The sequence below is a fragment of the Bubalus kerabau genome, chromosome 17 (genome assembly GCF_029407905.1).
Source record: "Bubalus kerabau isolate K-KA32 ecotype Philippines breed swamp buffalo chromosome 17, PCC_UOA_SB_1v2, whole genome shotgun sequence".
In the NCBI taxonomy this organism is placed as follows: domain Eukaryota; kingdom Metazoa; phylum Chordata; class Mammalia; order Artiodactyla; family Bovidae; genus Bubalus; species Bubalus kerabau.
Genome location: NC_073640.1, coordinates 59495064 through 59514664, shown reverse-complemented (window position 1 = coordinate 59514664; position 19601 = coordinate 59495064). Strand labels below are relative to the sequence as shown.

At 50.9% G+C, this 19601-nt stretch overlaps 1 protein-coding gene across 1 annotated transcript; it reads right to left on the bottom strand.

Annotated features, from left to right (window-relative positions):
- Window positions 1–116: 116 nt before the first annotated feature.
- Window positions 117–19290, bottom strand: CPT1C (carnitine palmitoyltransferase 1C). Its single transcript, XM_055553071.1, has 19 exons — window positions 19117–19290; window positions 18278–18432; window positions 13437–13576; window positions 11655–11826; window positions 11401–11502; window positions 11171–11308; window positions 7347–7424; window positions 7007–7114; window positions 6816–6900; window positions 6340–6535; window positions 6050–6232; window positions 5197–5302; window positions 3724–3840; window positions 2630–2794; window positions 2244–2378; window positions 1483–1635; window positions 885–998; window positions 680–772; window positions 117–449 (listed from the first exon to the last, which is right to left on the bottom strand). The coding sequence occupies exons 2-19, from the start codon at window positions 18416–18418 to the stop codon at window positions 336–338; spliced, it is 2340 nt and encodes a 779-aa protein (XP_055409046.1). The 5' UTR covers window positions 18419–18432; window positions 19117–19290; the 3' UTR covers window positions 117–335.
- Between the last annotated feature and the right edge of the window lie 311 nt (window positions 19291–19601).

Sequence of the window (19601 nt, the reverse complement as noted above, 5' to 3'; positions counted from 1 at the left end):
TGTAACTGAGAATTCATGGCAGAGCCTGGGGATGGATGGGAACTTTTTTCTTCCTCCACCATGACCCTCACCTCACCCATCCCTGCTCAGCCCAAGAGCACAGCAGACATCACACCCCCAGTTTACACATCTTTATTAGTCAGGATGTGGGATTTCCAAACCCAGACAGGCTGCCTCTGTCCTGCACCAGCCCAGCTGCAGAGACCTTCCCCCTAGTTCCTGGGGAGACCAGCTCCCCTCTGGAAGGCGTCAAAAGTTAGTGGCTGTCGTGGGGGCCCTGGAGCCCCTGGTAAGACAGGGGAGAGAGCCACAGCTGTGTTCCGAGTCCTCCTCCCCTAACCCGAGTCTTCCTCCCCTAACCCTCTGCGCTTAAGACGCTGCCCCTCCGGGAAGAGGGCGGCCACGTCCAACAAGGCATCCTGGATGCGCTGGCCCAGCCGGTGGGAGTCCTGGAAGGAGAGATGTGTCACGTGCAAGAGAAGCTGGGAGAGGGGTTCCCAGAGGCTGAGAAACAAGAGGGCTGGGGTCCCTGCCCCTGGGCCTGAGGGCTGCGGGGTTTGAGCACTGGGGCTCAGGGATCGTGGGTAGGCGGCAAGCTGGGAGTCTGGAATCCTGAGCTGTAGGAGAGGAGGGAGGCGGGAGTCCCGAGGGAGGAGGGGCCGGGGTGGGTTAGCCTCACCGTTCTTGTGCTTGATTTTTTGCTCGAGATGTGGAAGGTGATCACGTCATCGCCCATGAACATGTAGGACACACCGTAACCATGGTCATCGGCCTGCAGAGGGACGAGTAAGGGGAGCAACATAGCCCCAGGTCCCATCCCCCTGCCATAGGTGGGAGGGCGGGCCTCCCAGCCCCCTCCTCTTTCAGGGCCCAGTTCCACTCACAGGCCCGAATCCACCACCAGATGAGACATAGTCGGGGTAATTGTGAACGTCGAACAGGTGAATTTGCTGAACAGGAATCTGGCTGGTGGCCAGCTGCCACTGCTCTGAGTGAACCTGAGGGACAGAAGTCGGTCACGTGTGCGCTAAAGACAAGCCACAGCTGCTGAACTGCCAATTTCCCTTCAAGATGTGCCACTCTGCCCCGCCCCTTCCTGACGTCACCGTGCGATCTTTCCCCTCTAGACCACACCCTCTCTCCTTGTTCCCGCCCTAACCTCGCCCCTCACAACTCAGAACCCGCCCCCTCTCCTTGTCCCCGCCCCCAACCACGCCCCTCTCCCTTTCAACCCCTGACCCTGCTGTCTTCTAGACCACATTCTTCTCCCACTGGCCCCGCCCCTCCGCCCTGACCACGCCCCTCACATCCTTTCCATAACCGTGCCCCCCTCTCTAGACCCCACTTCCCTCTCCACTCCTTCCCTCTCTCTTGCCTGGCCTCCCTAGCTCTCTCCTCTGCTGATAACTCCTTTTTCCAACATCACCCTCCTTGCCCTGAAGTGCCTCCCTTCTCTTCTTTAACCCTTTCCCTGCTCCCAACCTGGTCCAGGAATGGAGACTGCAGGTGGAGGAACTGGGACACGACGTAGAGAGCAAAGAGGTGGCGATCGACCCCCTGTCCACTCATCGCTGCCTTCAGCAGAGCTTGGTGCTTATCCACCGCCAGGCGGAACAGGGCGAGGCACTGTGCGTCCTGGGGCCCCCCCGGGGAGGTCACAGGTCATGGAAAGACAGGAAGTGGGCTTACTGCTGGGGCCTGTCGCACCCCCGGCCTCAACCCAGCTTGCAACTTCCCTGCAAGGCAGAGATATCAACTCCACTTCGCAGCAGGGATACAGGCACAGAGAGGGGAAGTCACTTGCCCAGGGTCACACAGCAAGGCAGAATCAGGTGGGTTCCCAGGTATCAAGGGCCCAAACTCCCTTCACTGAGCCTCAAAACAAGTAGGGGAGAGGAAACAGAGGTGCCTGCGGGGTTCTGAGCAGAGAGATTATGTAGGGAACATAAGGAATGGTACAAATGAAAGCTACAAGGTCACACAGAGGTTAAATAAAGAGACCTACATTTTGGAAACGGGTGCCCACTCGTGCCCTCTGTGTGATCCCCATTAAAGCATGTAGTACACTATGCTGAACTACCTCTGTTTCCCCCATCAGTGAGCTCCTTAAGGTCAGAGACTCGGCTTGTTCCTCCCCTGTCTCATCACAGAGCTTGGACCTCAGAAGGCGCTCCTTAAATGTTTGCAAATGTATGAATGAGAAGGTGGAAATGACCGAAGCCTCAAATGAGGCCCACACCCACTGTCTTCTCTTTGTCCTCCATGGCTCTCACAAAGTCGCAGGCCTCCCTTGTGCAAGAGCGCACCGTCTCTGTGCGGCCTTCCAGGAACAAGCGAGTCATGGTGGATTCATAAGTCAGGCAGAATTGACCCCTGTCCTGGGGGACAAGGAGGTGACGTGCCTGTCAGCCAGGCTCAGGAAGCCTTCACAGACCTGACCCACCTCTGTGTGGACCTCCAGCCTCCTTCCACCCAGGAACATGCCGTTGGGAGAGGGCTCGATGGAGCCCTTAATCAAGATGGCAGACCCACCACCAAGGAGTCATGAAAGGGCTCGACAATACGGGTCTTGGGGGCCCAGGGGAACTGAGGTCCTGAGAGGGGGTCTGGGGTTAGGAACCCAACTGACCCGGAAGTGGGCCAGCTGCAAGGTGGTCTGGATGAAGCTGTCTGAAGAGAGATGGCAGCGTTTGATGAAACTCTTGCCGAAGTGGGAGAAGGGGAAGACATGGCAGTCGATGTTTCCGGACAAGGTCTTGGCTGCCCTCAGGGCTAGAGAGATGGATAGATGGATCTGCCAGAGAAGGAGGGCGGGAGGAATGGCTGGGGGTTACAGACAGGAGGAGGTTGGAGTTGGGGCTGGTGCTGGCAGTGAAGGTCAGGATGGGATTGAGGTTTGGAGACAGGGATGGGATGGACAGGGAATGGAGCTGGGAATGAGGACTGAATTAGGACTGGGAATGGGGTTGGGATTGGGTATAGGATGGGATATGAATGGGGGTTATGTATGAGATGGGGTTGAGGAGGGCATGACAACCCACTGCAGTCTTCTTACCTGGAGAATCCCATGGACAGAGGAGGCTGGCGGGCTACAGTCCATGGGGTGGCAAAGAGTTGGACATGACTGAGGCCACTTAGGATGCATGGGATGGGGTTAGGGTTGAGGATGGGATTGAATTTAAGAATGGTGATGGGGAGACTTTCCTGGTTGTCCAGTGGCTAAGACTCCATGATCCCAATGTAGGGGCCCGGGACAAGGAACTAGATCCTGCATGCCCCAGCGAAAAGACCCACATGCCAAAAAGACCCCACAAGATGAAACTAAGACCCGGCACAGCCAAATGAATGAATGAATGAGTGAATAAACCAAAAAAGAATGCTGCTGGAGATGGAGGTGGATATGAGTTTGGGATGGAGACAAAGTTGGATCTGAGTTGGGACAGAAGTAAATTGAGGTTGAGGATGGTGTGGAGATTGGGGTTGAGCAGGGGTGGTGGAAAGAGGGTTAGTTTGGGGTTAGGGTTAGAATAGAAGATGTGGTTGGGATGGGGTTAGATTAGAGACAGGATTGGGATTTGGGTTTGGCTTGATTTGGGATGTGGGTTTGGAATTGGGCTTAGGGATGGGATTGATTTTTTGCTTGAGACTGGGGTTGGGGATGAGATTAGAGGCAAACCCAGGAATTTGGGGATGTGGAAGAGGAACCTAGAAACCTGGCCTCACCTTGTCTGGAAGGTCCCAGTGCAGCCTCTGGGGCTGGGGCAGCGAGGGGTCAGGGTGCCCCTTGCAGTGACCGTCTGCCGAGTAGCCCAGCTGAAAGCATTCTGTGGCCAGAGTGAACTGCGTGCAAATTGAAGCTGTCAGAGTCCCTCCTCCTGCTGGACCAAGCAAGGGGCATCGAACCAGGCCCCCCTTTTCTTAAGTCCCTTCTTAAGGGAGTCAGGACAATCTCTGAGAAACAGAAACTTCTGGATGGTCACAGGTGGGATCTTGGGGTCACAGTCATTGAGAGCAAGGCTAATACTAATACTCAGTTGGTGCTTACTGCCCTTGTACTTCTGACTGGTTCAAAGTATGATATGCAGAGATGACAGATGACAGGAAGTGTCTTGTAGGGTCTGAGGTTAAATTGAATTGAGAGTGTCATTTACCAATATAATCAAAGGCAAAAAAATTTTTTTTTCGTTTTTCAAATAAAAAATAGGCACAGAGGAATCAGTGCTTAGCTAGGGCTGCTCTCAAGATCTAGAATCAGCCCTCCTTCCTCTCATACATGCCTGATCCTCACCCTGGGCCCTAGCCAACCCCTCATGCAACACTACGGAAGACTGGGAACCCAGTGGGATGCAGACACCACCCCTGATGGTTTAAAGACCAAATGAAACAGAGAAGAGAGAGAGGCTAAGTTTCTCAGGACTGGACAGGAGCTTAAAAATGAAAGAAAATACAACCCTTTCACTTGATGAGGCAGAAACTGAGGCTCAGAGGAGGGGAGTAATTTGCCCAAGGTCACACAGCAACCCAGAGCCAGAGGATGGTTCTGACTCAGGGTGATATGGTTGGAAGGCCTCACTCTGGTCTCAGAATATTCTGGATTTTTATTCTCACTCGGCAGCTTCTAACTCTGTGACTCTGGGCAAATCAGTTCCCTTTTCTGAGTTCCAAATGCCTATTTGTCAAAGAAAGGTCATAGGGAGTTCCCTGGCAGTTCAATGGTTAGGACTCAATTCTTTCACTGTGGGAGCCTGGGTTCCATCCCTGGTCAGGGAACTAAGATTCTGCAAACTAAGCAGCACAGGCCAAAAAAAAGAAAGGTCATAATCCTAGATGGGCTTCCCCAGTGGCTCAGATGGTAAAGAATCGGCCTGCAGTGCAAGAGACCGGGGTTCAATCCCTAGGTCAGGAAGATCCCCTGAAGAAGGGAATGGCAACCCATTGCAGTATTCTTGCCTGGAGAATTCCATGGACAGATGAGCCTGGTGGGCTACAGTCCATGGAGTTGCAAAGACTGAGTAAATAACACTCTCCCTTTTCAATCCTAGATACCCTTCTTTATTGGGTGACCCTGGTCCGGTGTCTGCCTCTCTCTGAGTCTCATTTTTCCTCTAACCTTAAGGCACCAGAGAGGAAGGTCTTTGGAAATGGTGGGGGGAGGGTGGCGGTCCCCAGGGTGGAGGGCCAGCTGGCTTGCCCTACCTCCCACATGTGTCCTGAGATGGGGCAGTCAGCCCATGAGTGCTCCACGCTGAGGCCCAGCTTCCCATTGGAGAAGACGATTAGGGAGAAGGATTTGTCAAACCAGCTGCCAGGAGAGAGTTCAAAGTGGTCACCAAAGAGTCAAAGAGGCCAGGAGGGAAGTCAGGGGACTCTCTGTGGGAACTGAGTGGGTTTTGGTTGGGAAATCTAGGAATCAGGGCTAGGGGTCTGGTGTGGGGATCCCTAAGAAGGTAGGGGTCTCTAGTGGGGGTTTCTGATCATCTCTGAAATGTATCTCAGGATCATAGGGTTCAGGGGTTTTGAGAGAACATTTTTTTTTTTAAGTTCAAAAAAAATTCAGAAAAAATTTAAAAAGTATTCAGGGTTTACAGGTGCTGAGAGCTTAGGGAAATTCTCCCAGGAGCCTCAGGAATCAGAGTGGTGCCTGGTGGGCATCTAAGAATTTATCTGAGAATCTCTAGGTAGGGGGTCCCAGGGCTGAGGTCCTGAATTGGGGCACCTGCATTAAAGTCCAAGGATTCCATGGTCTGAAGTTCTGAGTCTGAGGTCCCCAGGCTTAGGGTCTGGCTGGCGGATTCCCTGGGTCCTAGATTTGGCACCTATTAATCCTCAGATCTGGGGTCCCTGTGTCTGCAATTCTGAGTCTGGAGTCTGGGTCTAGAGTTTCTCAAGGTCTGAGAATCCAGGTCAGGAGTTTGGCGGTCCTGAAATCTGCAGTTCCGGATCTGGGGTCCTTGGTCTAGAGGTTAACGGCCTCAGAGGTCCCCAGGTCTCAGTGCATTGGGTCGGGGGTCGCAGGTCGGGTGGGGGCCAGATCTTCGGGCTGACTCACCGGTCGTGGCCCCGGCCGGCCAGCAGGGCGTGTGCGTAGGCGTCTAAGGAAGCTGCGGGGTCCTCCCTGGTGAGCCCCGCGGGCTCTGAGTCGAGGGATACGAAGAAAGCGGCCCCTTCGACAGCTTCCAGGGCCTCTTGGGCCTGGGTCTTCAGAGACCTCCGCACCTGGGCCCACGTGTCCCTGCCGGAGGAGTGACTGAGTCCACCCTCCTCCCTGCCCAGCCTCCGCCAGGCCTGCGACCTCAGGGTTCTGGCTGGGCCTCGGGCCCCCAGACCTCCGACCCTCACCTCGGAGCAGCGGTCAAGGCCGCCAGATGCTCCTCGTGGGGGCAGGCGGGAGAGGGGTCGTCCAGGATTCGTTGAAACTGCTGCTCCAGGGCCCGCGGGGAAAGCAGGCGGCTTTGCGAGTGGGTCTCCACGCGGAAGAACCGGCCCCGGTGGAAGACGGCCACGTGTCGGCTGTCACGGAGGTGGCGGATGTGATCTGGGGTTGGGGGGGATACGTTGTAAGAATAAGGACCTTTGTTAGCCACTTACCAAGTGGCTTGCGGGTACCCTTATTGTCCCACTTGAGCGAAGAGGAAACGCAAGCTCAGAGAGGGTAATAACTTGCCCAAGGTCACTGAACTGAACTGAACTGAAGGTCACACAGCTTGGGAGTTACGGAGCTGGGATTCGAACCCGGGTAGGCTGGCTCCAGAGAGCGTGTTCTTAGCCACTATACTGTTCTACCTCTATCAACGAGACGGGTAGAGGGGGCTTACCTCTGTGGACCCCGGGAATTCGCGTGGTGTTGAATATCTTCTCATACTGGGCGGAGCACAAGGGTCGCATTCCCATCAGCAAAGTCTGCAGGAGATCACAGGCTCGTGACCTGCCTCCCAGGACCCAGGTGGTGTCCACACATCTGAGGACCACAGCCTCCATCCCCAGCCCGCAGGGGCAGCCCTCTTACTGGCAGGATCTCCTGGCGGTCCAGGCGGTGGCGGTACAGAAGGAGGGCGTGGACTGCGTTGCCCGCACGCGCCGCCTGCACAGGAGTGGGCGTGACGTACAGGAAGTCCTGCGGGCCAGGCCAGGGGAGAGCAAAACGCCTTCGGTCAGGTTTGCGCAGGATGGAGGCACTGACCTCAAACACAGGTCTTGATCCCAACAGGCGGGATGGTGAATTCCAGACTGTGATTGGGGTCACTGACCCTAAACCCCACATTCTAGCCAGACACCCCGGCCCTAGACCCGAGGAACAATGAACCCCATCCCTTGCCCACTTCCTAACCTCGGTCTCCCCTTCTCACCATCATGTAATAGTTGCTGTTCACCATCAGTGAGTTCCTGGAGCGCAGGTACACGAATTCTTCCCACCAGTCACTGACCTGGGAGTGGGGCAGAGACACACAGCTGGGGTGGTTGGGGTCAAGGGAGGGGATAAATGAGGGGGTGGTCCCTCCAGACTTTGCCATGTCAAATGGGGAGCGTGGAGCTCAATGAAGCAGGCGTCAAGAGAGGTAACTAGCAATAACTTAGATGTCCATCCATGGGGGACCAGTTAGCTAAACCGTGCAACCCTCATGTTATGGAATAACATAGCTGTTTAAAAAGAACAAGTTACATCTATATTACTGACAGAATGAGCACCAAGAAAGGCTGCACAGTGAAAAAGGATAGGCAAACAACAAGACATGTGAAATGATCGCATTTTATTAAAAAAAAAAAATTCTACTAAGACCCAACCTGTCCACCAAGTGGATGAATAGACAGTGTGGTCTATCTATATAACAGAATATTAGTATAAAAAGGAATGAAGCTCTAATTCTTCAGAGTGACAACACAGATGAACCCTGAAAACACGCTAACTGAAATGAGTCAGACACAACAAGACTAATAGTGTATGATTCCACGTCTACGAAAAATCTAAAATAAGCCAATTCATAGAGACAGAAAGTAGAACAGAGGTTACCTGGGGCTTCAGAGAATGGGGACAGGAATTAAAAAAAAATATTTAGGGACTTCCCTGGTGGTCCAGTGGTTGAGAATCCGTCTTGCAATGCAGGGGATGTGGGTTCAATCCCTGATCAGAGAACTAAGATTCCCACTGCCTCGGGGCAACTAAGCCTGTTCGCTGCCACCACTGAGCCCGCGGGCCACAACTAGAGAGAAATCTATAGCCGCAACAAAAGAACCCACATGCCACAACTAAGACCGACACAGCCTAACAAGTAAATAAATATTAAAAAAATGTTTATTCTACTTATTTATTTGGCTGTGCTGAGTCTTATTACGGCATGTGGTATCTAGTTCCCTTACCAGGAATTGAACCCAGGCCCCTTGCATTGGGATCACGGAGTCTTAGCCACTGGACCACCAGGGAAGTCCCTGGGATAGGAATGTTTTGCCTATGGGCACAGAGAGTTTCTGTTTGAGATGATAAAAAAGCTCTAGAGATAAATAGTAGTTATGGTTATACAACATTGTAACTATACTTAGTAGTACCACTGAATTGTACACTGGAAAATGGTTACAATGGCAAATTTTATATTATGTACCTTGGAATCACAATTAAAATTATATATGATATTTATGTTATGTGGCTTCCCTGGTGGCTCAGACGGTAAAGAATCTGCCCGCAATGCAGGAGACCTGGGTTCTATCCCTGGGTTGGGAAGATCCCTAGAGAAGGGAATTGCAGCCCACTCCAGTATTCTTGTCTGGAGAATCCCATGGACAGAGCAGCCTGGCGGGCTACAGTCCATGGGGTCACAACATTGTGACTATACTTAGTACTACTGAATTGTACACTGGAAAATGGTTACAATGGCAAAGTTTATATTATGTACATTTGAATCATAATTAAAATTATATATATTTATGGTATGTGTGTTTATATACTATATATTAAACATGTAATATGATATATAACAAGTTATATTATTAAATATATTAAAATTATATATTATAAATAAAATATATATACCTGAAGAATATCTATATAACCCTGGGTATCAATATATGTATACATACACTCAGAAAAGACTCTGACCAAAGTGTTTCTCACAGGCAATGCTGGGAGGGACAAGAATTAAAACGGAGGTGGTCAGAGATTTTTAGTATTTTCTAGATATTTTCCTTCCTTTTTATTAAGGTTATTTTTTTAATTTATTTATTTATTTGGCTGCACTGGGTCTTAGTAGTAGCTCACAGGATCTTTGGTCTTCCTTGCAGCATTTGGGATCTTTTAAGTTGGTGGTATCGTACATTTCCTTAAACTTAAACCAGTCAGGATGCAGCTGTCGTTCCCTGGGAATAGGCAACATATTCTGGAAAAATCCAGAAGTTTCCAGCAAATGGTAGAAAAGTTCTATACCTTGATTTAAGTAGGGGTTATCTGGTTATATACATACATAAAACTTAAGCTGTACATGTAAGACTTGTGTGTTTTACTATATGTATAATATTGTAACATTATATCCATGTGATGCAACAGTATATACAAGTGATGTCTCTGCATTGGGTCTTAGTTGCTGCACGCAGGATCTTCATTCCCACGGCCAGAGATTGAACTAGTGTCCCCTGCATTGGAAGGCAGATTCTATAAACACTGGATCACTAGGAAAGTCCCTAAGTGAGCTCTTTTTAATATACACCTGTTACTCAAGGTCGTTATGTCCTACGAAGTGGCAGTGAAGGCTGATTAGCCAACACTGAGCCATTTTTCCAAAGGGAAATACAGGGTCAGATTCCTTCCACTCTTGTTTCACCTCAGCTGGGAATTTGCACTTCAAGCCAAGTCAAAATTTTTGCAACCTTGCACAACTCTCCAAATGATCACGAAAGTGCCATGTGTACTGATTAGGGGTTACAAATATAAGTAGAAGAATCTCAAATACAGAATGTGTGAATAATGAGTATTGATCTGTATAAGTGATAAGAAAGCACTGTGTTAGACTTAATTCTTTTTCTTTTCTTGTCCGTAAGGTAATGGTGCATGTTACAGCTGACAGTGCCTTAGAGGTATAATGAAATGTATCAATTAAATATACATATGGTGTGTATATATATTATTTATATAACTATACATGTACATTATTTATACATTGTATAATTATTATGTTATTTAAGTGTTTTTAATATTTTATATATATATATATTTTTAAAGAATGGAATCTAGTCCAAGAACATGAAGGAAAAAAACCCTCTAAAACTAAGGCTTGCATAGAAAAGAATGAAATACTGCTATCTGCAGCAACATCAGTTCAGTCACTCAGTCGTGTCCGACTCTCTGTGACCCCATGCACTGCAGCATGCCAGGCTTCCCTGTCCATCACCAACTCCCGGAGGTTGCTCAAACTCATGTCCATCGAGTCAGTGATGGAGATTACCATACTAAGTAAAGTTAGTCAGACAAAGACAAATATTATATGTTATCACTTATACGTGGAACCTAAAAAAAAATAACATCTATTTCTTCTTCACTACCTCCAGCACATCACATGCTGCCTGGCAGCTATTTATGGCTTCCTACAGAATGAGAGACCTGGAAGCCGCTTACAGGGCAATTCGCTGCCTGTTCTATGCCTCAGATTCTTAAGGAGTTTAACTCAGAGTGAGTTCTAGGACCCTAGTTCCTGAAATCAGATGGAAGTACGTTTAGGGCAGGCGTCTGTGCGCACAGAAGGCAGAGGAAAAGAACTATTCTAGGGTAGGGCTTGGAGTCTCCGGCCACCAGGGGGCGGACTGAAATGTTAGAAAGGGCCCGGAATTCCGACTTAAATACTAGAGGGTTGGGGGCGGAGTTCTCGATGTGGGCGGGCCCTGGAGGCGGAGCTAGATCATTGACCCAGTCTCCGAATGTGGGAGCGTGGGGGATGGAGCCTAAAATGTTAGCACAGGATGGATGGGGTTCAAAATATTGGAGAGGTGAGGGGAGCCCAGAATATTGGAGCATCTTGGGCTAGGTTTAAACTATTGGAGCGTGGGGGCGGGACTCAATGGGCTCACATCTGGAGTGAAGTGCCAATCGCCGCCGGGCCTGGGGTTGTGGGCGGGGCGTAGGGCGGGACGTAGACCTCGCAGAGTTAGGAGCGCCGGTTCAGAAGCTTCGCCTACAGGACGCGGTACTCACGTAATTGGACGCCCACCAGGACTTGAGCTGCAAGTACCACTGCAGCAGTGAGGCCTGCAGCTTCAGGAATTCCTGCGCTAGGCCCGCGGTCCAGTCGAAGTCCTTGTCGGAGAAGACGGGTCGGACAGACTCCAGATACTGCGGGGCACGGAAGGGAAGAGGGCGGGTCCCATAGACAACCTCCTACCAGCTCGGCCGCCTCCCTCCCCATCCTGGGGTACCTGGCCCACCTTGCGCACAGTGTCCTGAACGGAGGGCACAGGCTGACGCGGCAGAGAGCGCTGGTAACTGAAGAGCATTGGATGGCGGCCGGAGAAGATGCGCACCAGGGCCTGGTGGGGAGCAGGAATTAGTAGTTCATTAAACGCCTCACTGCAGCCCGGGGCCAAGGTGCTGGGGTGAGAGTGGGGGCGCGGCGAGGGTGGCACTCCACAGAGAGAAAAGGGCAGAGGGGGCTTGATCAAGGGCTCTGCCTCTCCCGTACCAGCCAGGTCTTGGTTGGCGAGGACATGGCTCCGTGGGGTTCGAGGAGCCAGCCGTGGTAGGACAGAAGTAGCCTCAGGGCCACATGAAGCGTGAAGATCAGAGCTCCCCACAGACAGGACGCAAACAGCGCGGCCGCCAGGACCCCCCGCAGCCTGTGATGCTGTCCACCCCTGGGGGCGGGTAGAGAAAAAGAATAGGCCCGCGTCTCCTGGCCTCAGAACATCCCTCCCCTCCAGCCCTACCCAGCGCCTGCTGTTCCTAACACTCTCTGACTCTGATCTTTTGGCTGTTGGAGCCAAGAATGTCCCGTAGAATTAGAGTCAGTCAGAAAAAGTCCAGTTTCCTCACTTGTGAAGTGCTAGACGTGTGATTCTCTCTCTTGGTGTGCCCACCATCTCCCCTCAGGAATATGGAGACACCAAGTTTCTAAAATCACATCCCATGGAAATTGGTAGAAGCTTAATAAATGCGAGCTGGTATTTCTATTGAAATATACCAGATATCAGGCTTCCCTGATGGCTCAGTTGGTAAAGAATCCGTCAGCAATGTAGGAGACCCCAGTTCGATTCCTGGGCTGGGAAGATTCCCCTGGAGAAGGGAAAGGCTACCCACTCCAGTATTCTGGCCTGGAGAATTCCATGGACTGTATAGTCTGTGGGATCCCAGAGTCTGGCAGACTGAGCTACTTTCACTATACCAGATATCAAATTACACCCTGAGGCAGAGGTTCTCAATGTGTGGCCCTTGGACCAGCAGCAAGAGCACCATCTGGGAGCTTGTCAGAAATACAAATTCCTGGGCCCCAGGCCCAGCAATCAGTGTTTTAACAAGCCTCCCAGATAACTCTAATACAAACTCAAGATTAGGAATGGCTGGTCTAAAGATACAGTAAGTCAACATGTTTGCAAAGTTGCAATAGGACAGACAATGAGCGAATCCCACCTGGAGGACCTGAAGGGAGTCACTTACCCTCTTCAGATTAGGTAAATCTAGCCTTTCTGGAAATTTCTACTTCCGATCCTAGATCTGCCCTTTCAGGCTATCTGGCAACTTCACCTACATCTGATTTCCAGACAACAATAATCACTCAACTACTCCCATTTCATAACCTCCTAATGAGTGAATGAGTGAAGTCGCTCAGTCGTGTCCGACTCTTTGCGACCCCAAGGCTAGGACTGTAGCCTAACCAGGTTCCTCCATCCATGGGATTTTCCAGGTAAGAATACTGGAGTGGGTTGCCATTTCCTTCTCCAGGAGATCTTCCTGACCCAGGGATTGAACCCAGGTCTCCTGCATTGTAGGCAGACGCTTTACCGTCTGAGCCACCAGGGTAGATCCTAGTACCTCCTAGTACTGTACTATATATTCCACATGCATGATTTTGTTTAATTCCTCAACCCCCCTAAAAACCAATCATTGTTTTGGCCCAAAAGTTCGTTTGGGTCGTGAAGCCCCTGACACCAAGAACAGTGAGGTCTCTTGCCTAAGACCACACAACTGCAGATTAGCAGAACTCATACTTCTGTTAGTATATATAACCATACCTGGCCTTTGTCTGGTTTGCCAACATTCCCTTTAGCAAGAAGCAGCCAGGATGAAAAATGTGCAGAGACAATAGAGGAAATCACCTCCCTTTACTTGATGCTTTACCTTTATTAATCTGACCCCAGGTAAGTCTTAGAGGTGACTTTTCCTTAACAGGCACACATGCTGATACAGAAATGTCCTGGGTGGAGGCCAAGGGGTTAGGAGGTTACTGGGTTGAAGTGGGGAACCTCACCAGTCTGGCAGAGACTCTTTGATCTTCTCCATCAGTCCTAAGGAAGGATCCAGCTGGAGGAAGCAGGCAAGTTGAATTGCACTGAAGAGGAAAAGCCAGCTGAGGGGGCTAGCAGGGAACAGGCCTGTGAGAAAGTCGTTCTGTGGAGAGGAAAGGTCACCTATTCAATCAGTTATCCGATCTGCTAAGCACCACTCTTCGATGTTGACTCAGCATTGAGATGCGTGCCTAAAATACCGTGAGGAATAAACAGATCTGGGTCCTGCCCCCAAGGAGGTCAGACCAGAATGCAGTGAGTGGTCATGGCGATAGGATAAGGCAGATTGCTCAGGCTGAGGGAGTCAGGGAGGGCTCCCGGAGGAGGGGTTACTCTCAGGCAGGACCCTGAAGGTGAAACTGTCAAAAAGGCAAAACAATTGATACAGCAGGGTCCAGAGCTCAGGAGCTGGCCTTGGAATGAATGAGGAATGAATGAAAATGTTGGGTTGGGATTCCCTGGTGGTCAAGTTGATAGGATTCCTTGCTTTCACTGTCATGGTCAGGGTTCAATCCCTGGTTAGGGAACATCCCACAAGCTGCTGGGTAACTAACCAAACTCCCAACTCCCGGGAAGTGATAACTAACATTTAATGAGTGCTTACTACATGCCAGGTGCCATTTACAAGTATAAACTTTTTTTTTGACAAACTGTGCGGCTTACGGGAATTTAGTTCCCTGACCAGGGATCAAAACTGTGCCTCCTGCAGTCTTCCAGAGAAGCACACAATCCTTACCACTGGACTGCCAGGAAATTCCCAGAGATCATGGTTAAGACCTTGGGCTCTGGAGTCCCCACCCTCTGGTCTCAAATCTCTGCTCTGTCACTACCTAGCTGAGTGACTGCAAGCACGTGACTTTACCTCCGTGTCTCAGTTTCCTCATCTGTAGAATGGGAACAATCCAAATCTCAGTACTTGGCTCATAGGGCTGTCACGAGGGCTGGATGAGGAAATGTCATTCCACAAAGGCTTACTGCAGTCCAACAGCAGTGACAAGACAGCAAGATTCCTGCTCTCATGGGGGATAGAGACAACACCTACATAAATACAGGCTTTAGTGGAATGAGTCAGATGGCAAGAGGTGCTATGGAGAAAATGAAGCAGAGGGCTGGGGGTGGGGTAGGGTGGCGCAGGGTGGTCAATTGCATAGCTCAGAGTCAGGCACACCATAGGAGCTCAATAAATATTACCATGTCCTCTTTGTCGCTAATCTTCTTCTCACTGGGGATTTATTTACTGGGCAATCTCCCTTTGGCTTGGCAGAAGGAGGTTACTGGCGAACCTGGTTATTTTTGTTGTTTAGTTTTTCTTTTTTTAAAAGATGTTTTCAGTGCTTCTATCTAGGGCTCTAGATTGCAATAGAACAGGGGCTTCCTAATATCAGAAAATTTCTCTATAGCATTTCCCAAGTACCAGGAGCATCATTAAATCATTTTGTCCCCCGTCACACTCAGTAAGATAGTAATTATTCGTATCTCCATCATATGGGTGAAGAAACGGAGGCGACACGAAGTTTGAAGACCTCATCGCAGGCCACATGGCCAGGAAGTGGTGGAGGCATGATTCGAATCCAGGTCTCCTGGCTCCAGAGGGCACTGTCAATCACTCAAACCAGCCGGACGAGGGTACCATACTCTGAAGTCTTCTGTATCTCAGAATTTCATATCTGTTTGGAAACCATCTCAGGCAACACTCTAATCTCCTGCCAATGAACCACCTACACCAAAGCCACATGCTTGGCCCAGGTGACCCACTGCATGTAATTCACAACTCGTGGGCATCAGTACTGAGACCATGTTCTAGAAAAGCAGCCCAGGATAGTGAGGAGTCAGCATAGGCTCCAGAGCCAGACTTCTAATTCTTCCAGGTCTGCCTCTACTTCTGCATCATGGCAGCTGTGTGACCTGGGGGAAGTGAAACTATCTCTCCGAGTTTCTGTTTCCTCATCTGTAAAATGGGACTAATGATGGGCTTCCCTTAGAAGGCTCTAAATGAGGGAATTCCCTAGTGGTCCAGTGGTTAGGACCGCCATGGCCAGGGTTCAATCACTGATTAGCTGATTAGGGAACTAAGATCCTGCAAGTCGTTCAGCATGACAAAAAAAGAGGTCTTAATGAGGACCAGATGAGCAATATATTCAAAGGGTTTGCTTGGTATAGAGCCTGAGATCTATTACTCTCTAGTATGGTTTTAGAAATGAGGAAGCAGAAGGCCAGAGAAGTTACTAACACGCCGGAGGTCACACAGCACCTGTGTGGTATGTAAGATAAGAACGGCCATGCTGGAGTGGTGACTTCTGTGAGTCAGACCTTCTCCTAAGACAACTAATGGTTACAACAGTCCCTCAAGGCAGGGGCTGTCAAGATTCCCATTTTTTAAGTGAAGAAATTCAGGCTTAGCAATGAGTCTCTGGAATTACAGCTCTGGTGTTACTGAGGGCACAGCCCTCTCCTTGGGACCCAGTTCCAGGAGCTACGGCTTCAGGGTGGTTCCTGGGGTCCCTGACTGGAAAGGAAGGATGTGAGAACTCCAAGTGACCATCAGGGCGAGAGGCAGCTACGTAACTGAAAGGAAAGAGTCACTATTATAAAATTATCAGTTATACTAATATGAGTGTCTGGTGGGGGCCACTGACCATCAGTGGCATTTGAGTTAGAAAGGAGTTTCAGAGCTGACTCGAATACAGGCGTTACAGTTAAAATTTTTCGACATAGCAACACCAGTTCAAATCCATCTATAAGCATAGAAATCAGAACGGTGATTGCTTTGCAGCGAGCGCGAGGTAAGGGGTACTGGCAGGAAAGGGGCTCTAAGGAACATTCTAGAATGATGGCTCTGCTGTTTTGTTGGGGAGCTGGTTACATAGGTATTACCCCAGTTACAAAGATACTACAAAATTCAAGGTCTGTACACTTAAAACATCCTCATTTTTCTGTATATAATTACATCTTAGTTTAAATACCTATTTATGTGTGTATGTATGTGTGTGTTTATTAAACCACAAGTTAACACTTTAGTTGCTGGATTGGCCTGAGGCCCAAGGGTTCCCAGGGGTAGGGCTGAAAGGGGTTCTCTGGGGGTTTGGGTTAGTGGCTATTTACTCACTGGAGCAGATACATCTCTATTTTAACAATCGTTTTAACAACCAATATGGCCATAGAAGTGCTATCCAGCCTGCTCAAATGTTCCAGCTTCCAGAGAGAACCCTGGGCTGCCCCCAGGTTGTATTCTAACATCTCCATGCTCCCTCTTCCCTGCCCACATTATCATCGTCCATTATCATCGTCCATTATAGCATGTCACCATCTGACATACTCTACATTTTGAGTACTTATCTTCCCCATGAGGAAAGGACTCTGTCTGTCTTGCTCCCTGCCATGTCCCCAGGGCCTCAAATGGTGCCAGGCCCTTCACAAATGCTCCACAGATATTTTGCAAACGAAGAACCATATTATAATCAAAAGCTAACACTCAGAGGGCTTCCCTGGTGGTGCAGTGGTTAAGACTCCTCGCTTCCACTGCAGGGGACACGGGTTCAATCCCTGGTCGGGGAAGTTCCACATGCCTTGTGCTCAATCATGTCCAACTTTCTGCGACCCATGGATTGTAGCCCGCCAGTCTCCTCTGTCCCTGGAATTTTCCAAGCAAGAATACTGGAGGGGGTGGCAATTTCCTTCTCCAGGCCACATGCCTCAAGCTGCAGCCAAAAAAAAGCTAACCTTCAGCACTTGCCATGGGCCAAGCTCTTGACTCAAGGCTTACACGTGAGAGTTTGTTTAATCTTTGCAACTGTGCTGTGAGGGAGGTGCTACCATCACTCTTGTTTCACATGTAGGGATACTGAGGCTCAGAGAGACGCGCTTGCCCAAGGCCACACAGCTAGTCAGTGGCAGAGTCAGGACTCAAATTCAGTCCTGATAGACCGCAAAGGCATTCAAGATCTGTGTTCACAAAGAGGGTGTGGCCAGCAGGGAGACTCCATGAGCCCATGCTAATTCACTTCAGTCATGTCCGACTATGCGACCCAATGGACTGTAGCCTGCCAGGCTCCTCTGTCCATGGGATTCTCCAGGCAAGAATACTGGAGTGGGCTGCAATTTCCTTCTCCAGGGAGACTCCATAGATGGTGCCAGACTTCTAGAACTGGGGACCCCGGGGCTGACACGGGTTCTAGGTGGATGTGAGCATTCTAAGGCATCCTAGGGCAAAGGCAAGAAGTGGGAGTTTGGGATTCAGTCGGTGGAGGTTCACATTTCAGAACCAGAGGGAGGGTGTGCCACATACTGGAGAGGGTACTGGGGGCTGAGAGCAGGGGCAAGGAGGTGGCGCAGAGAGCCAGAGAGCAGGGGCAAGGAGGTGGTGCAGAGAGCCAGTGGGCAAGGGCTTTGGGAAAGGGGGCCTTCAGGACTGGGGTGTGGGCTACCCAAGTCGTTGATCAGGCCATGGGGTTCTGGAACAGGGAGCATCTCATTTAAGAGCCGGGAGATGATTGGGAAAGGTGAGAGGCGCACCACAGGTAAGGGGACTGAGTTCTAGAAATTGGGGTGGAAGTTGTGTTTGTGGGAAGAGTGTGAAGAGCGTCCAGGAAGTGGGTACCACAGGTGAATGGCAGTTCTCCTAGGCGAGGTTGAGGAACCCAGCAGTGAGCCACAGAGAATCCGGAATTGGCTTTAAGGGGTTTTGGAAGTGGACATGAAAACTCCCAGAAGCGGGACCACCCGGGATGCCAGGAAGGGAGCCTCGCGTATCCTGGAAACAGGTAACTGGATTCCCGGAAGGAAACCGCGTCGCAGCCCTTCTCACCCAGAAACGGGCGAGATGCCTTTTCCAAGAGCGCAGTCCGGAGAGGTAGATCTCCTGTAACACCGGGGCACCGAGCTCCACTTCCCCCGCGTCCGAAGTCAGTGAGGGTCGGAAGCCCACCGCCTGGTGAGCTTCAGCCATGTCAGGCTACAGCCCTGGGAGGAGGACACAGGGTCATTCCCCAGACCCCCAGCCCCTTCTCCGCAGACCCAGGAATGTAGGACGCCAGCTCAACCTTCCCTAACACCTGCGGGGTCCTGAGGGTCCTGGCCGTAGACTCCAGTGTTGGGGGGGACTTCAGCCGGGGACCTCTGTGAACGCACAGAAAGGCGGGGCGGATAATTCGCGTTAACCCCTTTTGTGGCTATTCTGAGAACGTGGTGCGGGGACAGTGGCCCCCTCCAAAGGACTTTCAAGATTTGGGGGTCGAGGCGGGAAACTGGTCCAGGGTGAGTTGCGGGATCTCGGGAAAAGCGTTATTCCCAAACCGATTTTGAAATGAACACCTGCCGGACGTTGGCATTGTCCACTTCATTTCCGCTTCCCATTCCGAGGCAAGGACTAGGGGTGGGGGACTTGTGGCAGGGGACGGGGGCGGAGGAGAGTTGAGGGGGGTTCTTTATAAATTCATGTGCTCTGGGGTGACCCAGCGTCCCCTCCCCCAGCCCCGGGCCGAAGGGGATGGGGGAGGAAGCACACTGCTGCGCATGCCTCGGGGATGCTGAGGCTGAGAGCAGAGGCGAGCGTCGAGGACAGTGATGGAGATGCCCGCACTCCCAGCCCAAGACGCAATCCTCAGGCCCCCGCAGGAGTTCGCGCCCCTACAGTCCGGAACTTACCACGCTGAGTCAGGGGTCCGCCGACCGGATCCTGGGGACCAAGCCCGAGCACACATACACACCCACCCCCTATTTAGAACGCCGGACTGGAGCCTCCCACTTGCATATGTCCCAGTGCTGTGAGTCCACGACTTGGTTGATGCGCCTCCGGAGCTCCTGTCGCCTCCGACTATCCAAAATCCAGGAACCCCAATTTCTGCCTCTCGGGTGCCTCGCCGGGTATTCAAGCCCCGGGTTTTATCCCCGCCCTCTTCTAATCTTCTATCCCCGCCCCCTTCAATTCTCGCTCAGTTCCCGCCCCCTTCAAATTCCAGCGTCCAATCCCCTCCCTCCATTGCATCCCCTGCCTTCAGACTCCTACCCGCCTGATTGTCCACCATTGGGCCTCCCCTGTTCTACGCAGCACCTATCCTCCGAACCCGTTTCTTCGGCTCCGGAGTCCACTCTTTGTCTCTTTTCTCTCCTTTCTCTTCGAGGAAAGAAGC

Coding starts and splice junctions, on each gene's coding strand:
- CPT1C (XM_055553071.1), bottom strand. CDS start 18,418: ATGGCTGAAGCTCACCAGGCGGTGGGCTTCCGACCCTCACTGACTTCG. Junction 7,115..7,346: donor ACAGCAACTATTACATGATG/GTGAGAAGGGGA, acceptor CCTGGCCCGCAG/GACTTCCTGTACGTCACGCC. Junction 1,636..2,243: donor TGGAGGACAAAGAGAAGACA/GTGGGTGTGGGC, acceptor GGGGGGCCCCAG/GACGCACAGTGCCTCGCCCT.